Genomic DNA, 19,870 nt, shown 5'->3' with positions numbered 1-19,870 from the left:
TTCTTGTGCTGTCCCCTTGTCTGCTGGTTTTCTAGCACTTCTCATAAGGCAGAAAGCAATAATAGAAATCATCTAGGTCTGTAGGTCTCTGAAATTTCAGAGTGAATGAAACTAAATCCTTCAGTTCCTTAAAGGACCCAGCCCATTTTTTTTTTAACTGAAAAAAATACATTTTGTTACGTTCTTAGGATAAATACCTCTGTGGTAAGTCATGTTTAATGCCAAGATAGGTTGGGAGGTGGAAATAAGCTGTGCTAGAGTAAATACCCCTAGTTACAGTACCATCCATTCTCTTTAGTGAAAGTAATCTAGGACACTAACCTGTAACCCTAGGGAAAACAGTTTCAGCTGTCTTAATTCTAGAACTAAAACTATTTGTTGGTTTATCTCCATCTGAAAGTTTGGGGGAACTGAATCTCTAATATCTGTGCAAGCTGACGCATGAAGGGGAAAATGAAGAAAATGCCATTACTTTACATAATGCAAATTACATCTGTGCAATCAGGATAAGCCTATCTTCTCCATTTTCTTACAGATACCCTACTTCTGTAATGTGGTTTGTAGTCTTGTGCTGTTGAGTGCTTGCTGCAGATTTTCCAAATGTCATATCTTTTAACACGTGGTACCAAAGGACCTAATGTAAAAACAAGGATTACTGTAGTGGCAATAGTTTTAATGTGCTTACCAGCCGTACCACATTCCACCACCATGGGGTTTTATTAGATTACTACCATGGGGACTTTATGGAGAGTATTTTTTATTATTTTTTGGACAGTTGGAGTTATTTGGGGCTGATTATTGAGCCTGTAGCGAAACAAAAACAGATTGCAAAGCAGGGAGCTGGCTGTGGGGGAGCCAGGCCTGTCTGAATGCACTTTGAACCCATTTACAGTTGAGAGACCAAATGAGTTGACTCTGTAGGAGCTCCAACTCATAACAAAATTTCCTGATAGTTGATGATTAATATTTGATCTCTGTTTTTTGTGACCCGCACTATATGACCATAATCATGATAATCAGAGGTGGGCTGGCTCTGGGTCTGGTTTGCAGTGCTGTTGTTCCACTGCTGTTTCACACCTTCACCTTTTTTTTTTCTTTATATTACCACACTGACTGTGGAAACTGTGTTTTCATACCACTAGTAATGTTTTTTAGTATGGTCTTGTTCAATTCTGGAGACTCTGATACATGGCTAGACTTTATGTACCGGCTTTTGAGAGATACTGCTGTACATAAACCCCATGATCTCTGTTCAGTGCTCCTCAAGGTTCTTCTGGGTTGTCTGGTAGATAGCTCTTTATTTTGGTAATACATTTTTTTTAATAGAAGATGTATGTAAACTGTAAGGTAGTGCCTGTAAGAGAATTGAGCACCTGTTGCAACATGCTGGTTTCTCTTGAGCTCCTCTGCTTTCAAGAAAAATAGTTATGCTTCCATGCACCAATGCTCGAATGAGAGAATCTTCAAGAAGTGTAAATGCTGTGGGGTGATAATTAGAATTGACTCGAGCAGAACGTGATTTTTTCCAGGGAAAAGTGAACATTAGTTCATTTGATTTGAGCACTCCCCTTGATTTGAAATTATCTTCCCTGAAGACAAGGCTTTGACCTACACATTCTTTATCTTGGTATCTTCTCCCTATTAAGAACAGTATGAATATTAAAGGAGGCTGTACATTTCTGTCTCTAATATGCTTGAAAATGAATCTCATCTCTTTATATAAGAGATTGAAGCACAGCTAGTGTGCTGACAATCCACTGCTGGCAGCAATCAGATCAAGTTTCTATCCTTTTTTTTTCCTTTTCTGATTTTTTTTCTTTTTTTTTTTTTTTTGCTTGGTTTTCTTCTTTTTCAATGTGTTCTGTTGAGGGTGGTTTGAATCATAGTCGATCCTACCCAAGTGGATGTTAATCCACTGCTCTAAGGTGGCGGCTCGTTTGAGGAATATCTGCCTAGCTTGAGATAAAATTGCTTTCCTTATCATAGATACAGGTCTCTAGAAAGGCAAATAAGTATTTATTTATTAAAACAACTCCTCTTTCTCCTGAGCTGGTATTTTTTTGTTGATAAGAAATATTCCTTTTTTGGGAGGAAAAAAGGGAGAAATTGATAAAACTGTGGAGATGGAAAGTGCATGGAGCTTTAGGGTATGATTTTTGGAGGTTATCAGGGGTTAGAACAGTTCTGTAATGTTTGGTTAGAAAGCATTTGAAGTGCTTTCAATAGCAATGGAAGTACTAAGCTGTTTCCCTGATAACAAGCAAAAAGTGCAGTCAGTGATTTAATGAGTGTTTCCACAGTCTGTGTATCTGCATCATCTGTTTTCAATTAGGTCGTACTATGTATAGTTAACCTCTTATTGTGGAAGGAAAACTGCAAATACTTCAACAGCTTTCATGTGTTTTATTGTTTGCTGCAGTAGTCCAGTCTGTAGAATTTCCTAGTGGATACCGGTTATGGCAATCTGAGCCCTAAAGGAAAGTGCTCAAACACCGGTAAAATATTAAGCATCTCCTTAGGTCTCATGGAGTGCAGGAATCTTCAGGTTTGGAGTCCTGGGGAATTGGTGGTGTTTCGGCACGCGTTGGGTGCTCTGTATGGTGGCTGTGCCCCTGCGTAGCTCTGTCCCACAGCCTGCCTATCTGGTAGGCGAGTCCTCGCTGTCCTGGCTGGCGTCTTGTGGTGGTGGAGTTTTCTATTTCTTTTAAAATAGAAAACTGCCCATAGTTCAGTTCTTTTAAATTGAGGAGATTTTTGGCAGCTAATTCAATAGAGGGAGCTCCGCTACCTTACTGTTAGAAGCTTGAAGCATCTTTGTGCTTTTCTCAGACCTCAGGCTTCAGGTTGAAAGAAGTGTTTAAAAAAAGGCCTGTGTTTCTTAACAGTGTTCTGTGGCATCAGGCTTTTGTTTTTTGAAGGCATTCTACTTTCATCACAGACTTCCTGTTGCATGAGGAAGAAGGAAGGACAAAACTGAGTCACACAGATAGGCAAATCCGAAGAGGTGACTCAGTTATGGAGCGTTCTCTTGTGCAGCAAGGCATTGCAGGTTTTTTAAAGGGATGCATTACAGAACTAGTTTTCTTATTGACATCTGAAGAGGGCTTCACGGAGAAATGCAAAATGAATTTAGAATAAAAAGAGGGTACTCTCAAAGAGCTAAGAATGGTGTTGGACAAAACAGGGTACAAACAAGGTAAGGGAATGACTGTATTCAATAGCTGTTGTGGCAAGGAAGATCTTGAACACTTCCAGCAGCACTGACAAAGTAGGACCTTTATTTAACAAAAATAAGTTCTTCTAGGATCGTAAAGAAAAACTGGAAATACACTGTTCTGTAAACAGACTCTGAATTATAGCAAAAAAAAAGCCACCTTAGGGATGTGCTCATATGCTTTTAACCCATTTTGTGTCTCTAATATACAATTGGCTAAATGCAGAAAGCCAGTAACTGTTCTGCAAACTTTGGACTTTGTATTTCTGTTGGGTTCAGTTCTTTTTTTTCTGATATTATTTCTCATCAGACTATTTTGAGATTAGCTATGAAGCCTCATTAAATGCCAGCCCCTTCTATTAAAATTAAAATTCCTTTTAATTCAAGTTGACTTAAGTAAACTTGTAATGAACTCAGCATTATTCTTATCCTGCACAAATGCCCTTTGTCATTTGACTTGCTGTAGAAACTACCTATTTTTTCCCAAATTTTTCAATTTAACTAGAGAAAATGACCCTAGATATTGGATTATAAAATAGATGAAGCTTGTGTACAGCTAGAGTTAAACATGGTATTTTATATGGCTGACATATACTCATTTCAGTGCTGTTTCTTTTTTGTTTGTTTGTAATAAGTAGAGCAACTTATTTTTCAGGAACTCTGACTTGAGTGAGTTAACCATGCTGGCCAGGAAGAGTTGCTAATCTTCATATATTAGAAGGACAAATAAGGGCTGAGGCATGTTATCTATGGAGTGGAATGGTAAGCTTTCACATAAGGCTCTGTAACTGAGTATCTTAAAGAGAATACTCAGTTTAAATTGGGGTTAAAGCGATGTACAGTTGAATGCAAGTGAAAGGTTATAATATTATTTTTGCGGCATGAGCTTCTGAAATGTTCAGTTGCTGTTATGTAGGATATTAGCGTAGGGTATTAGTCCATTTTGGGATGCAATTTTGCTTCGTGAAATCTAGAAAAAAGCATGCATTTAGCTGAGTGAATTCTGTTACCCATTCAGATAAAATTGTGTTCGTTGGCTTGTTCTAGTGGTTTTGGAGAGTGCGGATTAATGTAACGTCTGTTACATACAAAGCCATATATAGAACAAAAAATTAAGGATGAGGAACTGAGTTTTTAGGCAGTATTTGGGGAACTTCAGTACAGGCATGTAATTTCAGAAGAGAAAAGAGTTCTGAATTTATTCCTTCATTCTTGGTAGTTTACATCAAGTACTATAAAAAGTGCTTGCATATATACAAGATAATAGGATAAGTATTACATATTAAAATTAACTCATTAATATCGACGCAACATTATGAGGTTTGCCTTCGCAAACTGGGAAAGTTTTAAGTTTCTGACACTGACAGCTAGTGACGTAAATCAAGAAAGTATTTGGCACTTTCACTTGATGGCTTGAAAAGTAGACAATGGGATAATTTTTCCAACTGTAATTCATGACTGAAATTTTTGTCAAGTTTTTTTTAAACGTTACTCCTCACTTCTCAAGCAACTTTTACTGCTAATCTTGAACCTTGTCTACACAGAAGTAATATGGAGATCAGTATTGTGAACATCCCCCTAGTTTCCATTTTATATTAGTAAATTACATTTCTTACTGTGGGGTTCTTGTGCTTGTAAGAGCTCTTACTAATAGAGAACTGGCTGTGCAGACAGATCTGCAGATTTAAATAGCCAACATTAATATAAGCAAATAATGACAGTGACTTCACATTGCATACAGTTACATTTTGCATCTTTCTGTTGTCAGAAAAGGTGTTGGTTTATTCTTCATCAAATATTTTAAACTTTCTGAAAATATTTTGCCATAGTAGTTTAGCTCTTGCCATGGCTTCTGTAACTCTAAGGGTTTTGCCTTTTGAAGGGGCACCCGTTCCGTGGTTCAGTTTCACCTTACTCATCACACATAGCTGAGTGATGCAACGTGTTCTGCCTTAGCTTTGAAGTTTAAGTCCTTAAGTATAACCTTTACTCCCTAGGTTTAACCCTGGTTAATGTGTGGTGCCCCACAGCAGCAAATTCCTAAGTGTCTACGTGCATATCTGATGTCTGAGTGTGTCTCCTGAAAGCTCATCTGCAAGTTTGGTAAGGGTCAGGGTCTGGTATTTCATCTAAACTCAGTTGTGTCTGCAGGTCATTACTTGTCAGTCCTTATCACTTTAAGAACCCTGCGGTATTAAATCAGAGACTTCTGTCTGTCTTCTTCAGGGAAGGAGTCTAAAACTTTTGAGATGCTAAGAAAATAACTGTTGTGTTGTGAGGGTGATAACCAACCATGCGTGCACTAGAAGATGCAAGTGAGCCCTCTTTCAGCAGAGATTCACAGAATCCATCAATTCACATATCAAAATGTTTATCTATCTGAGGGCTGTAAGAGGTGTATCGTGGCTGTATGAGAGCCAAGCGGATAGAAGCTGGGAATGATGCCTTGTTGTAGGGGGGGGAGTGGGGATGGAGCTGGGTGTCAGGGTGTGCTGGCTGCCACCTTGCCACAGCTGGTGCTGTGGAGGCACTCTTGGACAGCATGCAGGTGAAGAGCCAGAGGGCAGAAAAACTCTGTAGCAGTGGTCAGCTCCAGTGTCCGTGGTGGCAGGCAAAGGATCCATGTTCTTCCCAAGCTTGACAAATTCCCTGCTTTTGCTAGGGGCATACTTACCCTCTGAACTGCTGCAGAGAGCTATCTGCTTGCTTTAGGGGTGTCACTTTGTTCTCCGGCTCTGGATGGTGTGTGAAGAGCTCCATGGGTTGCTTTTTTATCGTTATTTCCATCTGTGAGTACAGCAGTGATAAAGAAAGATGGGCTTCGGCGTACTCGGTATGCTCATGATCTCTGGCTCTGTTTCCATTACATCAGATGCGGAGGGCATAGAGAAATGAATAAAGCAGTGTATTTCTTTAATGAATACTGAATGGGTGAGTGTGAGCTGGCAGAAGCTTCATCCAGAAAGAAGTCGGGTGTTGTGAGGGATGACATCCGCACACATGGTAGGAGAGGCAGGTGAATCACTTTTTTTTTAGCTGGAATTCAAAGTCCAATTTCATGAGATTGAAGTTGATATTTTACCTCAATAGCTTATTAATTTTTCTGGGCAGACATAGTGTTTCAACTGTTGCTTGAAACAAATTACTGTTGTGGATTTGTATCTAGTTACTCCTGAGGCCCAGATAATAGCTTTGGAAATAGCACATTTGGAAAGTGCTTTGCATAAGCATATATAAAAACCTAGCCTTCTTAGTATGGCAGGGTGCCTTGCTTTAGGTGTGGATTCAAATTCACAACAGGCTCACAAATCATTGTTTTTTTTTTTTTTCTTTTAGCTGGTTGCTAGTCTTCCTTCAAGATGTTGTAATCTGTAAACAGCAATGACAGTTCTAGGAGTCTTTTCATGCGAGTGTGAAAGAGCAGAACACAGGCATGCTGGAGACCATGGCTCCTTGTGAGGAGGATTTTTTTTTCCTGTGATAGAATAAATATTTGTTACTTTTTTCAATGTACTGTACAACACAGCTTTTTTCATAACCACAGAAGGAGGTTAGTGGTTTATAATCTGGATATTCTGTGACAGAGCATAGTAAACTGTATATAAATCTAGAAGTGAAGATTTTAATAGAAGCTTTAATGGGAGTATTGCAATATTTTTTTTCCTGCTGAAATTTTTTGTAAAGTCTGGATTTTTTTTCCATTTTTTCTTTAAAGATGGACCATCACTACCTTTAGGAAGGCAGAGAAGGAAAGGTACTAGGAAAAATAAATGGTTTATCTATGCTTACATTTATTCAAAACATGATGCTAAGACCTAAATTTTCTGTTAATGAAACACTTGGCTTAGCAATTTCCCAGTATCTTCCACAATGATAACTTTAAAAAGCAAAACAACAACAAAAATACACACAAACTTTAATTCCATTTGCTTAGGTAAGATGGAGGACCTGTTGATTTTTTTTATTATTTTTTTTTTGACATTTTAGAAAATAAAGTTTATTTAAGGAAAGAGGAAAGTGATCAGTGATCCCTCAAGTAATTTAAAGTTTCATAGGTTTTCTGTGGATATGCCAGGCTTTTCAAACAGCATCCTTCTGCCCACAGACATCACTATTTTGAACTGAGACTGGCAGTGGCTTGGGAGAGGTCACTTTGCAAGTTGTTTGTTTCTGTTTTCATTTTTTTTTTCCTTGCATATGTCAGCAGTCCCATGCTGCTAAGCTAGGGTGGTAAGTACCACAGCTTTCATTTCACTTGGGAGTATTTGAGTGGTCTAACAAACTCTGGTACTCAAGTGGTAGAAAAAATGATTGAGTTTTTTGTTTCTTGTGGCAATTTCAAACATTGTGAGCCCTTGGTGGCCTTTGGCTCCTCAGTAAAGCCATAAATGGAAGGCCAGAAGGGTTTTGGTTTTTTTTATGTGCTGCTTCTGCAGACATACATCCTTGATAATGGCTGTTGCCATTGTTTGAGTCCATGGTGCTTAGCCTTGCACGAATTGCATTTGCAGACATAGCATGTTAAAGAGCTCTCCTGTCTCAGACTAGCCAAACTGCACTAGAGGCTGGGCAGGAGGGAGCTGTGGTGTGATGAGCACCTGAAAATCATATGCGCCCATCAGGACTGGGAGCAGGAGCAGCATGTCCTCCAGAAAGGGATTTCTGCTCTGCAGCAGGAAAGGGCTGGGCTGAGCACTGGTGACTGTCTGTGTATTGCCAGCTGCAATCTCTTCTGCTGATGGCATGTGTGTGTGGATGCTTTAGAAGTGTGTGAAGCGAGCCAGCATGCTGATTCACACTGGAAGAAGCTGTTTGCTTTTCTGCTGTTTTATATTGAGGGGAATCTGAACTTCTTTCCAAGTTTGTAGAAAAAGAAAAAAGATTACAAAAAAGGAATACTGAAATTCTTACCATACGATTTCAATCTTTTCAGCATGATGCTTAAGAAGTGTTGAGAACAGTGGTTTAAAGAAAACAAAATTACCTGAGAGGCTTTTTTGATTTATAAGCTGCACTTGAATATCAAAAGGTATTTGGGAGCATTTCAGGCTGAGAAATAGAAAATGTCTTTTTGCTAACCTATTTTGTTTGCTAAACTTCACTTGTTGCCTAGTACATCTCTCTGATTTTAGTTTTGGGGAGCAGAGGCTTTAGAAGTTATAACAATTAAGGAAAGCTGAAGTACTGCAAGAACGGTTCTTTGAATCGTTGAGATGTATTAATGTGAAAAGGAAGCTGTACTCTTTCTGTTTTGTTTTGAATTTAAAAGTTCAGTTTTCTCCCACTACTCTGTACGCAAGTGCTCCTGGCTGGATCACAGATGAGTTATAGCGGAAAGAGAAGCTTGATGTCAGTAACTGCAGGCCAGACCAAAGATGTGAGTCACCATCTCCACAGGGAGCGGCGTGCACAGGTGGAAGACAAATTGCTTACTTCCATGTGACAAGTTCGGTGTACCCATCAGGCCTGCAGGAAGAAACCACGGAATGGGGCCTTTCAGTGGCGACCAAGAGGGATGAAACTTCTTTTGACAAGCCCTGTGAAAGGACGCTGCCAGGAAAGGCAGTAACGAGATCAAATTGTCTGCTGTTTTGGTGACCAGAAGGAGCTGCACCTCATGCATTTTTGTCAGAGACTTGCACATCTGAATTTCTGGAGAGCAGCCAGCTTAACCTGAGGGAAACCACGCTTTTGGCTCTCCCTTGTCAAATCCACTCCTGCCGAGAAGATGGCGGGCAGTGGCTGGGGGAAGCCGAGAGCCCCAGCTTTGTCAGTGCAGAGCAAGCGCAGGCTGCCTCATGGCAGTGTGTGGCCCACAGGCCTGTTGGGTCGGAAATTTGAAGGTAAGTCTTCTGCACAGCAGCACTGCTTGAGGTTTTGCTGGCAAGGGAAGTGAGTTGTGGAGGGAGAGAAGCAAGCTTTCTGTGGAAGCTTTCTGGAAAGTTCTTGGGGTTAAGGTGGATCTTCTGAACGAGTGTTTTAAGGGAGTGGAGCAGAAGACAGTAGCAGGGACCACACAAAGAAGGGGAAAAACAGCTTTCATGACGAGTGGTTTCTGCTTTTCTTTCTCCATATCACTGCATTCTGTCTTTGGTTTGGCATGTACTCTGCCTCCTCCCCTTCCTTCTATCTGCTGTAATTGGCATCACCCTTCATCGAGACTGTGTGCTGCCACACCACCACCCTCAGCAACATGTCCACTCTCCCGTTAGTCATACAGCACAGTGCTGTTTCCAGCCTCGCCAAGATGCCCATTTCCCCACCATGACTTCTTCAGGCTGAAGTGGAGAAGTAGCTGGAGAAGAGGCTAAAGTGTTCCTACATGGCACCTACGTGGGCTGTATGTAGGCTGCTCACTGTCAGGGCCAACATGTCCTTCCTGAGGAGCCCTCCCTCTTCTGCTCCTGGGTCACCTCAGATAACCTAAATGCTGCTTGTGTTGAGAGACTTTTTTTGGGTGTGGGGGAAAGCCTTAATACTTTCATCAAGTCTTTGCAAGTTGCTTTGTGTATGAAGTAAAGTGCCTGGAAAGTATGTCATATGCTAAGTGTAATCGTTATTTGACCTAAATGTCTTACTCTGTCCTTAGTGAGCTTTCGGATTCTCTCTAGAGTAAGACACACCTTATGCTGTGATCATTTAAGATGTTCCTTAGATGAGAAGATCCTGAGCAAATAAGCCTTTAATCTTACAATAAATTAATTCAAATTCCAAAGAAATACTAGTTGTTTAATATGAAGACTGTAATAAATATAGCTGTATGACTCCTTGCTAATGAAATTGCAGTGGCCAGCTATTTTTCTAGTCTGAGCCTTGGCATGTGACTGAATTGGGAAGCTTCAGACTGCTTGCTTGTCTTTTAAGTTGACATTGTATGTCTATGATTGAAACTGCGTTAAGTTGCAAAATCTTGAAATTAGGCTGACTCGATAATCTCGGGCCATGATCCAGCACATATTTGAACATCCAGATTTGAAATTATTCAAGTAATTATGTTCTTAAAGAATAAATTTTTAGACTAGAGGCAGCGTGGTCCTTGCAGAGAGGACCCACAAAGACACAATAAGCAGTAACTGGTGGCTTGGAGTCTGCTATGATCCTGGATGTCTGTGAGTTTAGTGTGTTTCTGCTCCTTGCTGAAGATGTCTGGCTAGCACAACTCAGAGGAAACAATTTAGGCGGGGGCTCTCATTTTGCTTAGGTTCAGTCTTCCAAAGTATGATGCAAGTGGTAATTCACCTCTTCTGCTGACTTTTTAAGCCTCTGTGTTCAAATTGCACACACAAGGTTTTTCCATGTGTAAAATATAATATATGAGAGAGGATTTTTTTTATGCCTGTCAGCAGGGAATATGCAGCTTACTAAGATTTCTTGAGTATAATTTTAAATGGAGAAAATGCTTCTATATAAACTGAGATTATCTCATCACAATTTTTTTTATGACTGTTAATTAAAATGTGAGGAAATCCTTTAGAACAGATTTGCAGTTTTGAGTCTTTTATGAGACTTAATGTGAGAGATCCATTTTATAGTTATGCCTTCTTATTAGTTTTGAGATTAGGATATATTTAAATGCATGGCTATCAAGTCCTGTGATGATAACTTGTTTGTTTTGCAGTGTAGATTAATTCAGTTATGGTCCCATTTGTGTGTTGTTTGTGCCCCACTTTTCAAAGAGATATTGTAATTTCTATTTAAAATAAACTCTCCAAATATTTCTAATTTGAACATGTATTTTTCAATATTAACCTTCAGTGAAGAATATTTTAGATTATTGTGAATAATGACCATCTAAGTTGTTCTAACTCCTTCTGAAAATACATTTTTAGCAGACTGGAAGACTGCAAAACCTAAGTAAAGGAAGGATTGCCGTGACTAGCTTCAGGATGCTGATGTCGAGATATTTTTAAATGATTTTAATGGAAAACTGTAAGATCTTGGGTCACAGTGCATAGCCTTGTGATAGAAAGCAAGAAAGCTTACTGGGAGAAAAGAGAACTCACTTAACACCAGTAAGTGCCCTTTTCTCTTTGCAGCAGACATGTATGTCACTGGAAGATTGATTTGCCTGAATTTTTGAAACCAGAAGGCACTGTGCCTAGCGCTGGCGTGGTGCCTTCTACTTGAACTTTGTGCTCAGGGTAAAGCAAGAATGAGAAGAAATTCATTTAACACCATTCAGAACTGCTTTTTGGCTTGCCCTAACCATGCCTATAGTATCACGACAACATGAATCTTTTAATCACAGGCTTATCTGTCATCTCAGACATCACCTCAAAGTTGTTTAATTGCAGAATTTTCCAGACTAGGAATAATTGAGGCATGGGGACAGGTGATTAGCTGTAAATTGCAAGGGAAGTCAGACTATCACAAGTGAACGTGGTGAGGATTCCAAGTCCCTTTGCTTCGTCTCATCTGTGTGCACACGTGTGGAGAGCCTTGTGCTCTAGGCCGGCAGGAGGCTATGGGAAGGAAAGAAGGATGCTCTTGTTTTCTCCCTGTGGGTCATTAAACACAGACTTTGCTTTTTGTGAAGATCTGGAGAGGACACCATCAGATAAAGGGTGACATTGATCATGAATATAATGAGCTAGCCCAAGCACTAGTGTGGATGCACTTATTCTAGCAGGCCTCACTACTAAAAGCAAAGCAGGGTTGAAGAGGAGGGAGGGAGAACTGTTTGATATGCTGGCAGTAGTGCACATGCTGATAGGAGCTGTGTTTATATTAGCAGACTATTCTGATACAGCTAATTAATCAGAATTTGACTACCAAACTATGTGTCAGAGGCTGTGGTCCTTTTGCAGGTGCTAAAGGAGAAAACAGAGAATGGGTGGAGTCTATTGCTAATGCTTACCAGAGGCAAGGTGTCAAAGGAGTTGCAGCTTTATTTACCCGTAAGCAGAAGGAGAAAACTGAGACCAGAAGTTGAAACAAGGAGAGAAGGGAGACATTTTATTAAGAGAATAAATGGGAAGGAGAGAGGAGGGGGGAAAAAAGAGCTGGAGTGGTTTTTTTGTGCGCCTCCTGAGAGAAAGGCCGAACTCTCCTGAGAGAACTCCCAGGTTCCCTTTCAGAGAAGCCTTATGGGGTAGTTCCTTTTGTTTCCATTCTTGCACCGGGGAGAAGCTACTTGTGGTTACTTTTGATTTCAACAGTTAAAATAAGATTATAGTCTTCCTGAAGTGACTTTCGCATCTTAGGTAGAGCCTTGCCTTCAAAATTATTTTGGTCTTGTACCTGTTTGTACAGATTTGTGACTTTTGGGTTCATGTTTTAGCTTAGACAAGTGGCTGTTGATTTAAGCTAGTGATGTTCTTTGCTTTTTGTGTTTCCCATTGAAAACTGTTTATTTAGGGATGGGTGGTGGTGGTGGGGAATACGTCTAGCAGAGTTTGGGGAAGGGAGGAGGGGATAGTATAGAATTACAGAATATCCCAAGTTGGTAGGGACTCACAAGGACCATCGAGTCCAACTCCTGGGTCCCCAATGGACCACACAAAAAATCAGACCTTACGTCTGAGACCATAGTCCAAAACGCTTCTTAAACTCTGACAGTCTTGCTGTCATGACCACTGCCCTGGGGAGCCTGTCCCAGTGCCCGACCACCCTCTGGGTGCAGACCCTTTCCCTAACACCCAGCCTGACCCTCCCCTGTCCCAGCCCCATGCCGTTCCCTCGGGTCCTGTCGCTGTCCCCAGAGAGCAGAGCTCAGCGCCTGCCCCTCCGCTCCCCTCGTGAGGGAGCTGCAGGCCGCCATGAGGCCTCCCCTCAGCCTCCTCTGCTCTGGGCTGCACAAACCAAGGGGCCTCACCTGCTCCTCGTGACTTGCCTTCCTGACCTTTCACAATCTTTGTAGCCCTCCTTTGGACACTCTAACAGCTCCCCCTCATCCCCTTCATTTTTCATTTAAGAAATGTAAAGTGTTATTTTCTCAACTATTGCAGTAAAGACTGTTCTTTAGTTTACCTGGCATTAAAACTAGTTAATTTATGGTTCAGCTACTTTATTCCTCTGATGGCTGTAACAGATTGGAGACCACATAGCTTGCTTTCTCACAGTTGTTGAAAAGGAGTTCAGAAGTGCAGGTTCTCTACTTCAAGCAATATTGTGGATGTGAATTCCAGAGGTAGATGAAGAAAACTTTAAACAATTCTTTGAATTAAAAAAAAAATCTTTTAAATAATATTTTTCTGACTTTATACACACTCTTTTTAAAAGCCCTCTCATGTGTTTCCATTTCCTTTAGAACACTTTAAATCCTTTCATGAGTGCAGAAATATCCAAGTATATTTGATGCCAGAGCAATCTGATTAGTTTAGTTACCAAGCGCTGTCTGTAAAAGTAGGGCTATTCCCAGAACACTCATGTGAGTAAAGTCATATAATATTGTATCTCGTTTGAGGTGGGTAATATACCCGATATCAACACCAAATGCACTGCAGTAGTTAAACCAAATTTTTTTTTTTGTGGTGATTTTTGGTTCAATCTTTGTTCTTACAGGGAAAGCAGGCAGTGGAAGAGATGAAACTTTAGATGAAATATCCATGTTTCATATACAGGCTTTCATATCAGTGCAATCGTATGCGTATTGCAAATTAATTATATAGCTACTGCTTATCAGAAGCTAGAAAAATGAAACTGTGGTTACCATTTTGCTTATCAATTACCCAGCCAGGGACGACCTAGTTAGCAAAGGTTGTGAGCTGTAATAATTTTCAGTAAATGGCAGTATGTTATTTCCATATATTTATAAACTGTGTTTTAGGCAGATGTCCCAGGGCAAAGATGATGGCATATACTTTCTCATGAGCTACTCTCTTTCTCATTTTTGCTTGTAAAGATAGATTACTGCTGGCTTTTTTTTTTTTCTTTTTAACACGAAGAGCAAAACTTTAAGAAGGCTTGCACTGATGAATCCCTGCTTGACTAGTTTATGCACAAGTGGTCAGAATTTCCTGATAGGGAAGATAGCAACTAAGGATAACTCTTTTTCTCTTATTATTTCTGTTTTCCTACATTTTTTTCACTAAGGAGTTGAAATTTTGTGCAGAAGTTGCTTGTTCGTGGTGACAGGCTATGAATGCATTGTGTCAGAAAATTATCAATCTTCCAGTCCTACTAGCCCATTTAAGACAGCATTCACTGTCCGTACACAAGCTCTCATGTTCCTGTTCTTGAAGTGTCTTCTTATCAAATGCTCCTTTATTTTTGTTCATGTGTCATAGTGTAGTTGCTTGCTTTATTGACTGTCATTTCTGATTGTATTTCTGCAGGGTTTACTTCAGTTGCTTTTTGGCTGTATTGCAGCATGTTCTCTCAGCTACGTACCTCTGCATCACTTCTTTCGTCGAGTTATTTTTTAAAAAGTCCTTAGACACAAAATATTTCTCAGTTCTTTAAAGCTCTGAAATATTGGAGACTGCAGCTATCAGAAGTTACTGGATCAAGTTGCCCCTTTAGCCACAAGTGCAGGTGTAATTTACTCATGGGATATTTAATTGCTTTTATTTCTCAGCTATCTTGTTTTATGGTAAAATGAATTCTTGCAATTGGTGGTCTTGCACCTCTTTTTTTTTTTCCAATTTTTACTTTTATTTATTTCTCCATGAGTATTTTAAGCTGTACTGAAACTACCTTCTTTATCTGAGGTTTTTACTTGTTTTTCCCTTTCCTTCTAATCAAGAAAAAAAATGCTTTATGTTAATTCAGAGTTATTTACACAAATATTTTTGTTATTTCTTGTTCAAGGCTAGCTTTTAAAGACCAGTTCCTGAATCACAGTGCATTTTTAGCCTCCTGTTTTTCAAAGACCCTTTCATCGGCACTTGTCAGGCTCTCATTAATTGCCTTTTCTGTCTCTATCTGATCTTTTTTTTTTTTGTAACTGACTAAATTAAAGTTTTCTGACTGTTACTCTATTTTTAAACCGATGGATAACTTTTATTTTAGTCTCTGTGGTGGTGATCAGTCATTCTAAGCTTGCAAAACGTTGTTTGTTGTTGCTGTTGCTTTGCAGGTCCTCACTGGGAAACTAGTCTGCCTGCTGCAGATTGCAACAGCAGGGAAAATTAAAGCATTTTCTAGGTACGCTTGATATCTTTGTTTAACCAGAAATCTTTATTTAACTGGAAGCAATACTAAGAATAGCAACCTGGCTTGATTCTCATTCAAGTTTCATTATCTATTTTTAGTCAGGCTATTTTTCCTCTGTTCTCCAAGATCATGTCAGTCTTCTCAAGTTGCCCTGACTGTCCGCACAAATTCCGGCAGGGAATCCAGATCACACAGCTGGTTTAACAAACTCTTTGCTGAGCAGGGGAATGCAGGGTCGGGAGAGTTTCTTCTGCCAGTGGTTTTCTGGGGTGCTAAGTGCTGCTTGGGGCTGTGTGAGGATGCTTGAATGAGCAGAGCTCTTTGGCATGATTAGAGCAGCTGCTGTCCCATGGTGCTGCACTGGGAGTTCTTTTGTGCAGCTTCCTCCTAGTTCTCTTGCTGTACTGGTTGGAGACTTCTCAGATTTTCTCAATGTCCTCCATGAGCAGGAGGAAGACACCATAGTTGTCTGTGCCCGTATGTAGGGACAAGAGGAGGTTGAGGTTCAGCATATCTTCCTCCTCCTCCTCCCTGACTGGTGTGGTTGCTCCACCAGCAGGTGCTGTAGCTGAAGTAGGGCTGCTGCAGGCTGGGCTGGCAGATGAGTAACCCGCTGGGCAGCCAGAGAATGAGGTGGAAGCTGCTCCTGTCATCTGGGTTGGTGGCACCAGGGAAGAGACAGGTTGAGGTACCCAGGATGCTTGTCTCCCTTGGAAGAAAGGGAAGGAACCTGTGAAGGACAGTGGAAGTAGCAAGGTGAAGGGACAAAATGGATGGAGATGGGAAAGTTGGGGGAAAGGCAAAATGGAGGGAACAAGGGCTGTAGTAGATAGAATTCTCTTTTAAAAACTCTTAGTAGCACTAGGCATAAAAATCAGGAATGGTTCCTTGCTTTCTAGTTTACATTTGCACAGCTTATAAAAATGATATAACCGTACTTCATTTATCTCCATCAATAATTGAGTCTGTAATCAAGTGTTTTATTACCAATAAACCCTTATGATTCAGTGTGTAGTGAATATTATTAAAGCTCATTTTTCGTTACGAGTTTCTCCTGATGATCAGTTATGAAAGTATTTTTTAATTTAAAAATCAATGACATAAAGCATTTTGTTGGCAATTCATTTTTTTTTCAGAATACAAAGTAGAAGAGTAATACAACATAGATGATGATCCAAATACTATGCCATCTCCGTTTTTTTTTTTTGTCACGCTAAGAAAATGCAGGGATTTTTTAAAAAACCTTTAATGTGGGTTGGGTGGGAGACATGCTGGCTGAATGTGTTTTAAACTGCCTGTAGTGTTACTACGTGCAAATGCTATTTCGCCTTATTCCTCAAAAGCCGTGCAAATGAAGATGCAAGGAAAGCAAGTGATACTAGAGGATTTCATAAACCGGTGCCTGCAGATTAATGTGTACTTCTGCAGATGCCTTCTTTTGTAGCCCTTCTTGTGGGTTATAGGATACTCTGTGTGGGGAGAGTCAGGATTTTTTTTAACAAACAACTGAATGGCCAACTAAACTGTACAGGGAGGGGGGCGCTTGTACGCCTTAAGAGGATGATTCAATTACAAAGAAACAAAAAAGATATGGGTTGCTAACATATATTTCCAAGAATTCGATTTATTTTGACATTAATGTTCTAACATGCAGTAAAGGGTGTTTTTGATTTTTGTTCTTGTTTTTTCTCACATTTTTATTTTTCCACAGGTTATGAAAAAGATATAAGTATACCTACCTTTCTCAAAACTAAAAAAAAAAAAACTAACTTGTTGGCACAAAAAATGTGGTTATGGTCTTATCATTATAATTTGACTCAAAATAATTTCTAGACCATTACCATTTCAATGAATTTGGAATGAATGTAAAGAAAGAAAATTCAATTGGAAGAAAAATAATTCTGGTGGGGAAGGAAATCTGTGCTTAAAAGCCCCCATGTGTTATATATAAATACAACTGAAATGCAGTTGTTATTTTAATCTTTAAGATTTCATTCCTAGTAAGGTCACTTACTGAGTCATGCTGAAGTAGCTTTGATGTCATTGCAGAAAGGCAAGTTGGAAGAGGAAGATAAAATAGTAATAACTGACACCGTAGAATTTTATCCTCTAATCTCTGTGTTGTTATTGCCGAACTTTGATCCATTTGCCTAGTGTGTGCTTTAATGTTTCCATAGCGTAGCGAAGTCAGACTGACAGACGGGAAAACCTACATGCTTAAACCGAAGGTCTCTACCAGCAGCAGCATTTGGTGTGAATGCACTGGCGAATAGGTTTTGCTGGTGTTACACCTAATACCATTTCAAGCTGTGATCAAATTGTCTTTGCTGGGGAGGAGGGAGGATTTGATACAGTTGCGCTCGCAGTCTCTGCCTGGGACTGGATGTGATGTGCCTCGCCACATACTTGTCCGTGCTTGGCTTTAGGCATTGGAGGGTTTGGGGGGAGGGCTGTGCCTATCCCCTCCTCCTGCAGCTTTCGGGCAGGTATAACCATGCTTCCTCCTTAAGGAATTGTCATTTCTGTTGGCTGGTGCCATTCAGGTACAATGGCTTGGACAATTGAGCCATGAACAACAGTTTTTTAAGACCAGACAAAGGACTCTGCGGTAGACAGCCAGGCTACAGCAGGCACAGCCCTAGGATGGTATTGCAGGTGGGACCTCTTTGAAGCAGTTTAATAATCTTCCTTAGACAAGGTGGCCAGTTCCGTGCTGCTGCTTATTGAATAAGGGCTGGAAAATCCCACATGGTAATCTCATCATGACGTGAGAGGACATGGAAGGATCTTAGTCCATACCTCCCAGGCAGGCACAGCAGTCTGTCCCTTGTCTGGAGAGCGTTCCTGGGAACCAGAGCTTGATAGCTTAGCCTTCGTCTGCAGACACGGGTGGCTTCTTTCTAGAGTAGCCGTGGTCCTTCTCCTACAGCTGTTGGGATTTTGTAGTTGCTGGCAATCTGACAAAAGCAGTAAGGCACAGTATCAAAATGCTTTCATACTTCTCTGTCAGCTCAAAGAGAGCTGGAAGATTATTTCCTTCTTTATACTTGTAAAGGATTGCACGAACCGAAGAAAGATAAGCCTAAATTCTTTTCCAGCCATCCAGTGGTGCTTCACAAAGGTCTCTTAAATGCCACATTTTGAATAGGCCTCTCTGGAATAACTCCTTCAGTAACTTCTAATTTCTGAGTAAATAGTGTAGATGTTGCCTTAGAGTGTTAGGTGTTGCACCTTTAACTCTTTTTAAGGTATCATGGTATCAAATTTAAAGCACGTTGTGGATGCTTCCTTCTTGATTTTTTCAGTATGTAAGTAGTGTCAGCTACCTGTATATATTTAATAAGGATCTATCACAAGAAAATGACTGGTGGAGATGATGTTTAATCTATTTTTTTCCACTTCTGAGAATAATGTACGTAAATGTCTGGAGAAGGATGCAGAGCGATTACGGAAGTTCATTGATTTCACTGCTGTTGTCCAAGGGGTAGTTTTATGTGGGATAAGAATGTTTGAGCTGCCTTTTTGCATGCAAATAGTAAAACGTATACAAAAAAAAAAGCTGACCTCTTTTACTGTGTTCTTCATCTAGTACTTCCACAGCCTTTGAGGCAGGTGTGCTATCCCATATTAATGAAACTAGTTTGTGTCTGTTTCTGTACGGTAGAAACACTTTAAGGAAAGGAGAAACAGTAGTGTGAGTGGACTCCTGATCACTGTATTTTCATACAGTGTGGCTGATGCTTCTTAGTTTACTATCTGCATTTTTATATTGAAAATACAAGTTGGACGGTATTTTTGAACTGGAAATTGACGATGAGCAAGGCATACCACTGGCATAGCAGTGGTTTCTGCACCAACATAGTCTGTCTTATGACATCCTTTTTTCTTCCTAAGGAGAGACCTTTTGGCATAGTTGGACCTGCTGCTTTGGAGACGCTTGGCCTTAGAGCATACCCACGTTTCAAACTTGTTGCCCTTTTCTGTGGTTTGAGACATCTGGTGCTGGGTAAATTTTACTCTTCCTCTCCTCCCTTCCCAGTCCCTGACATTCTGGCTGTCTTATTCCCCTCGTTCACCATGGCTCTCTCACAGCCTCGCCTCATCAGGCGAGGTAATGAAGAGGCACGTCAAGCTGCTCTCGAGATGTACAGTTTCCAGCTAATTGTGTGTGCTTGAATTGCCCTCTTAGGAAGATTCTTCCAAGATGGACTACGTGTCCCTTCACAACCGGTGTTCAAAAACACCTTCGGGTGCCTTAAGCACTGAGGAAGCTGTCCAGTACCTTCTCTTGCTTTAATTCATTTACATGCTGTGAAAGTGGGGCATTCTAATTATGCCTCATCACTTAGAAGGTCACTTTAAGCAGCTCTTCCAATTAAGCAGCAAAACAGGATATTTTTTTTCCAGAGTTTTTTTTGACCAAGACTAAAGCCTCGTATGTCCCTTTGGTATTTTTTACAAAACTTCAGAAAGTGAAAAAGAATAGTAGTTTCCTCATGTAATATATTGTTCTTTCAAAACTATTTTAATGTTAAATCACAGGAATTGTTTATTTTAAGC

At 40.2% G+C, this 19,870-nt stretch overlaps 1 protein-coding gene across 10 annotated transcripts in view; it reads left to right on the top strand.

Moving 5' to 3' along the window:
- Positions 1-19,870, top strand: part of ALCAM (activated leukocyte cell adhesion molecule) — a 118,502-nt gene that overhangs the window by 2,429 nt on the left and 96,203 nt on the right. The window contains exon 1 of one of the 10 annotated variants that reach the window (XM_080576545.1): positions 5,712-9,057. The exons of the other annotated variants lie outside the window; for them this stretch is intronic. Coding sequence (XP_080432671.1) covers positions 8,943-9,057 — 115 coding nt within the window. The 5' untranslated portion in view covers positions 5,712-8,942. Of the gene's footprint in view, positions 1-5,711; positions 9,058-19,870 lie in introns of those variants that run through there. 10 annotated transcript variants of the gene reach the window in all.

Source organism: Anser brachyrhynchus (assembly GCF_964034855.1).
Source record: "Anser brachyrhynchus genome assembly, chromosome: 1".
Lineage (NCBI taxonomy): Eukaryota > Metazoa > Chordata > Aves > Anseriformes > Anatidae > Anser > Anser brachyrhynchus.
This window is presented reverse-complemented; position numbering and strand designations above follow the sequence as displayed.